Here is a 6,169-nt window from a genome sequence, read left to right as displayed (position 1 = left end):
CCAGCTCGTTGTCATCGACACGGCTCAAAGACTCTCTCCATCACAGCTGACTCCTTGCTACCCAGCTAAGCATCTCCGACAGGGGGCTATAGGGAACTTGCTGTCCACAGGTCAGATATGACCCGCGATATCATTTCATACGGCCCGCCACCACATCAATGGTCCGCAAACGATATTTATCCGTCACTGCATCTTAGCCGCACAAATCGACCTGAGAAGACTGCAATTTTTTAATATTTTTTTGTTTGTTAACTTCATCATCACGGCCTTCTTTGGAAATCTGTGCAAAAACAAGAGCTCACGTGTCCTCGGTTCAGCAGAATGACGGGGGTTCACGATAATTGTCAGGTTATTCAAAAACATACGTGGGTGCACACAGAAGAGTTCCAGTGAATACATGTTTTTACTCAAATAAGTGGGGTGGGGGGTGGGCTTTGTTTTCTTCCTAAACGTAGGTCACTCAGAGGAGTCGAGCCCTCATTTTTTTCTCATTATAAGAAGAAAACAGGGATGCCCCCGTGGTATAATGGTTAGCAGCACTGGATTTGTAATGCAGAGATCCCGCACCTTCGATTGGCACGGTTGGCTACGTACGGTGCGACAGAAGCTCAACAACACACATACGTTGCTAGTTCGATTTCCCGGCGCGGTAGTATTGGTGCAAGTTTATTAAATCCCGTCCCCGCATACTCCCACTTCTGCCCACCGAGTAGTCTAAACGTATACTCTTCAGATCGTGTGTGTCGGGGCAGAGTGTGAGTTACTCCCACCTCTTCCAAGACGTCTGGCCGGCGTGAAGGCCCTTCCGCCAGCAGTGGCGTGAACAGGAAATTTCAGGTCCGCACCTTTACCTATAATGCGACAATAACCAAGGTGTGTGTGTGTGTGTACGTGTGGCTGCGCCGTCTAAGCTTTGCGAACGTCCCGATTCGACCATCGCCAAGTAAAACGTTCCAGAGCCCTGCTCTTTGATTACTCTGGCATTGTCTACTCCATCTTGGCGTACAGCTGCTCCTGCACAAACTGCTCAAAGGTGAGCGAGTCGGCCTGGGCCCCCGAGCGAGCCCTCGCCTCCAGGTAGAGCCCCCACGGCTCCCGTCGAGGCTCGTAGATGCTGCGCGTGAAGGGGGGCTCCCGCACCCCCAGCAGGGCCCGCACGCCACGGCACAGCTCCTACACAAATATTCCGTGCTTCATTTCACTAGAGATAGCCCGGAGCGCCACATACCATCTCGTCTTATTTTGTCCTTGGGATACTGAAGTGGTGGTGTGAGTGTGTATCGGGTACAGCAATAATCATATTCAGAATGATACCGAATAATATATAATTGTCGTGGGTCTGCGTAACTTGTGGGCAGTTGACATAGCCCGTCATCTCTCTGGGGGTCACTATGGGGAAGACTCGAATGTGGAATTTCCACCACTGGCTCAGAGTTGGAAACAGCAGAGGAGCACCACCCCGACGCTTATTTGAGCAGGAAATATGTTTTGTTTTATGACCTTGTATTCTCGTGCCAGTGCCTTGCGCCGAATATGTTTACTGCGAGCCAGTCTATCAGCGATACAGAAAATAATCGAGTGAGAAATTAAACCGTGGAGACATTCACGGATCAACTTTGGAGGGGGGAGGGGGAAGCAGAGTGATTCTATGGGTGGGGTGCTCACTTATTCTGCGGAGAGGGAACATGAGGATGGTGGCTGGAGCTACCTCGTGCGTGGACACATTGAAAAGGAAAATAATCAGCACCATATTTGAGGGAACATTGGTGTAGCCGAGATAGAATCCCTGACTATGTGTACACGGTACTTTAACCAACCCACTCGGCTACAAAATAATTCTAAATTTAAGATACTTTTTTCATGGCCCCACTCATCAACCTTCCCATACATCATCCACACACCCACCCTCCCATCCATCCACACATCCACCCTCCCATCCATCCACACACCCACCCTTCCATCCATCCACACACCCACCCTACCATCCATCCACACACCCACCCTCCCATCCATCCACACACCCACCCTCCCATCCATCCACACACCCACCCTCCCATCCATCCACACACCCACCCTCCCATCCATCCACACACCCACCCTCCTATCGCCACACTCACCCTCCGATCCATCCATCCACACTCCCACCCCCCTATCCATCTACCCATCAATTTATTTACACACCGATCCACACACCCACCCTAATATCTATCCATCCACACACCCGCCCATCCGACCAACTTAACTTTAACACGGATCCCAACACTCACCTCAATCCTAACCCTGACTCTTTTTCTGAATTGCAACCTCAACGTGCTAACCCTGCCCGCTCGCACTCACCTTCATGTGGTTGAAGTCGGTGACCCCGAGGCGCGGTAGCGAGGAGCAGTTGATGAGGATGAGTCTCCTGCCATCCACGTGGTTATTCATGAAGCACTCCTTGTGACAGACCGGCGGGGCACCAGGCAGGTGATTAATCAGGTAATCTGGCGGGTGGTTTCATTCTTACGCTGGTTTACCCAGGAAAATATCACTGAGTCTCATGACTCTCATTCTAAAGTAAACTATAAAAACGTTTCTTTTACCAGGTAAGGCCCACTGAGCTATATAGCTCTTTTTTTCAGAAGCGACCTGTCCAACAAATGATAGCTCAACGAAGTGGCTTATGTGAACATGTCTAACGGCCAAATACTCGAAATGCATGTTTTCAAAATTTGGAGAGGAAAACGGGTGCACTCCGTGAAAGATCCACGCTACCACGGGGAGAACATGCGAACTTCAAATATACAGCAGGCGTCAGGATCGGGATCGAGCCCATGACCTCCTGTATACCAGGCGAGGTAGTTAACATCTCGCCACCGTGGCGCCAGGAGAGTGTTGCCAAGTTTTCGCAGTTTGGAACAATGAGTGGGATGTGTATAATCGCAATTCAGTTATTTGAAACTTTGACTTTTTGACCACATTTTGGCCATAGTACCGATGCACAGATGTCTACTATGGCATTAATAACTAGGGTGGCCGCCGGATTTGAACCGGCAACCTCTACAACAAATGATAAACGCGCTACCGGAAGAAATACGGGTAATTGATCAGGTAGTTAATCACACAGGCATACACTTAGTAAATCAATCAGTAAGAAAGTCAATCATCCAGTTAGGAAGTTAATCAGGTATGAAGGCTCTTAATCGACCACTTTGGCAGTTAATAAGACAGCCAGCATAATAGTGAAACTGTTATCGTGTGAGTCAGAAAGGTAGTCACGCAATAAATTACATTTCAGATAGACACACAGGTGGCCATTTAATGTCACGTGTAGACAGGGAATTATTCAGGCAAGAAGTCATTGAGCAAATCGGCCAGTTTATCAGTCACTCAATAGGAAAGACAGCCACTCAGTAAGTACCCGATACTGTGAGAAGCCAAGGCTGCTGACCCAATCAGCCACCTCCTCGCATCCCCAATGAAGGCAGTCGGGGTTGAAGGACCTAGCCTTCCCATAATCTTCCTCATCACGACGATCATCATCATGCTCCTCCTCTGTGGCCGCTTGGGCATCTCCCTTTGTCTCCAAGTGCGTGTATCCGTGTGCCTCCACGTGAGTGTCCTCATGGGTCTCCACACGATTGTCTTCATTTGTCTCCACGTATGTGTCCTTATATGCCTCTATATATCTGTCTCCGTGTGTCTCCACGTGCGTGTTCTCTTCTGTCTCTGAGGGCGTGTCCTCATTTGTCTCCATGTAGGTACCATGTGTCCCTGTTTGCTTGTTTTGGACACCTCGTGTCTCCACGCGTGTGTCTTCACGTGTCTCCACACGTGTCGTCTTCGGGGGAGTGTTCTCCCGTTTCTCCAAGCTTGGCTCGTCTCGTGTCTCCAGAATTGTGTTCTCCGCGACGGTGTCTTCATGTGTCTCCACGAGTGTGTGTTCACGTGTCTCGAGGTGATTGTCTTCATCTGTCTCCACGCGTGTGTCTTCACGTGTCTCCACACGTGTCTTCAGGGGAGTGTTCTCCCGAATCTCCAAGCTTGGCTCGTCTCGTGTCTCCGGAATTGTGTTCTCCGCGTGGGTGTCTTCATGTGTCTCCACGTGTGTGTGTTCGTGTATCTCCAGGTCATTGTCTTCATCTGTCTCCACGTGATCGTCTTCGTGTTTCGTCTTCGTGTCGTCGGGTGTCTCCACATACGTACCCGATGTGCCCAAATGCTTTTCTCCGCGTATTTCCATATTTTGGTCACGGCGCGTCCCCAAGTGTGTGCCATCTCTTGTCTCCGCAATTAGGATCGCGTGTGTTTCCGCGTGTGGGTCTCCAGGTGCCTCCAACGCGTCGTTGCGCGTCACCGTGTTCTTCTCAATTTGTGTTCCCGAGTTCGTGTCACCTTGCCTCTCCGCGCGAATGTCTTCTTGCGTCCCCAATTGTGTATCACGCTGCGTCTCCACAAACGAGTCACCACCCTGTGCCTCCACGTTCGTGTCGCCTTGTGTCTCCATGAGCAATGCCTCCCCTACCTCGGCTACATCCACGTCCTCCTCTCTCTCGGCCATGGCTCACATGAATCTGCGGAGCATTGAGCAATTCTCTTCTATACCCCGCACCACAAACTCCCAACCCATACCTTACCCTACCCATTGTCCAGACCTCACCATTACCTTACCCTTCCTTAAATTGCCCTTACCTCACCCCACGGGCCGTGTCTCCATCCATCCCTCCCTGCCTGCCTCATTGGTCTCCCGGGACGCGGCTGCGACCATAGCGACCCGGCTTAGGTTGTTGCGCCAAAGCGGCAACGGAGTGGATGTTTGCTCAGGGCAAGAGTTAGGACTGGGGCTCTGTGTGTGTGTCGGTGGAGCTGTGTGTCTGTATTTATGTGTGCTGGCTGACAGCACTTGCTCCAACAGCTAAACGGAAGATCTTGTCAGAATGTGTCTGTGTGTTTATGGGTCTGTGTTGGTGTCTGTACCCTTGTCATAGATACATTTAGTCGATTTGTCTGTGTAATTGTATATTTGCTATATCTTTGTGTAGGTCTCTTTCTATTTCTTCATGGCTCATGGCCAATTGGCCTATCCAGCGCCCACGGCTAAGTCCTGAGCCAGTGGTGTAAATTCCACATTCCTATGGGCGAGTGCGGTATAATAACGTGCAGTCTCACCAGGTCTTGCTAACAAAGAATGAGCAATTATTGATGATGATTATGATTGTCATGTGATGTTTTTATGTATTATTACTATTTCTATTATTCTTGGAATAACAGGAAATGATGGTTGAATTATTATATATTAATTACTACTAGAATTGCTAAATATATGCATGTAATTAATGATTATTTGTTAACATTATTATAGATGATAATGATGATTGAATAATGATGATGATGAGAGGGCCGAGTCGATTCTGCCTCCTGGTAAGGGTTTGAACTGCCACTCTCATGATCATGAACTCTGCTGTTGAACCAGCTAGTCTTTGGCATTTACCGTTGCAAACCAGGTAATTTAAGACACGTACACTCCGTGCTTACATCAAAAGGCGCACTACAGTCTCACCAACCCATACCGACCAGAGCGGTGACGTATGGTGAAATAACCCCCCACGATTTGTACGGTGTGGAAAGTCACTCATCCAGCAGTGGATTGACCAAAAAAAGGCTGAATATGTACAAGTACTATACCTTGAGATCCTGCTCAAAAATATATCCGTGAGTTTGATCTTTAAAACATCAAAAAAACTGTATTACGACTATATATTCTTGGTTCTTTCGGTAAAGTCACGTAGAAGGGAAACAATAAAATAAATAGCAAATTATTTATTTGAATCTTATGATAGAGTGTATTTTTATTCATGCAGAAAAATAGCTTCAGCCTTATTTAAATTTGAGATATGCATATGGGGTCCAGAACGGTTGTCAATCCACTGCTGGATGAAGTTAAGTTTTATTTTTATTGGATGAAAGCAAAAAAGAGACAAGAACACGCTGATTTGCGAGCGCGACCTGGATCACCAAAAACATAACCGACAGTTTGACCATACTTCCCCAACTGCCAGTGCGGATTCAAATATCGCTCTCCGCTGATGTTATAGCCATGGCCGAGAATCGAACCCAGGTCACCGGGTTTAAGACGCAGTGCTTGAACCACTACGCCAGGTTGTGGGGAAGCATCTTTGAAGGGAGACAT

General features: G+C 48.4%; 1 protein-coding gene across 1 annotated transcript; it reads right to left on the bottom strand.

Annotated features, from left to right (window-relative positions):
• Positions 1-433: 433 nt before the first annotated feature.
• Positions 434-5,063, bottom strand: SAMD15 (sterile alpha motif domain containing 15). Its single transcript, XM_032963896.2, has 3 exons — positions 3,401-5,063; positions 2,338-2,436; positions 434-1,173 (listed from the first exon to the last, which is right to left on the bottom strand). The coding sequence occupies exons 1-3, from the start codon at positions 4,538-4,540 to the stop codon at positions 988-990; spliced, it is 1,425 nt and encodes a 474-aa protein (XP_032819787.1). The 5' UTR covers positions 4,541-5,063; the 3' UTR covers positions 434-987.
• Positions 5,064-6,169: the final 1,106 nt, after the last annotated feature.

The sequence above is a fragment of the Petromyzon marinus genome, chromosome 31 (genome assembly GCF_048934315.1).
Source record: "Petromyzon marinus isolate PM22_M1 ecotype Great Lakes invasive population chromosome 31, UKy_Petmar_22M1.pri1.0, whole genome shotgun sequence".
NCBI lineage: Eukaryota > Metazoa > Chordata > Hyperoartia > Petromyzontiformes > Petromyzontidae > Petromyzon > Petromyzon marinus.
Note: the sequence above shows the minus strand (reverse complement) of the source record. Positions and strands in the feature narration are given on the sequence as shown.

What these genes read in the sequence shown, in the direction of transcription:
- SAMD15 (XM_032963896.2), bottom strand. Translation starts at nt 4,540, where the DNA reads ATGGCCGAGAGAGAGGAGGACGTGGATGTAGCCGAGGTAGGGGAGGCA. An exon ending in TTGGCTTCTCACAGTATCGG is followed by an intron (nt 2,437 to 3,400) that starts GTACTTACTGAG and finishes GTCTGTCACAAG; the next exon opens with GAGTGCTTCATGAATAACCA. An exon ending in CCGACTTCAACCACATGAAG is followed by an intron (nt 1,174 to 2,337) that starts GTGAGTGCGAGC and finishes ATATTTGTGTAG; the next exon opens with GAGCTGTGCCGTGGCGTGCG.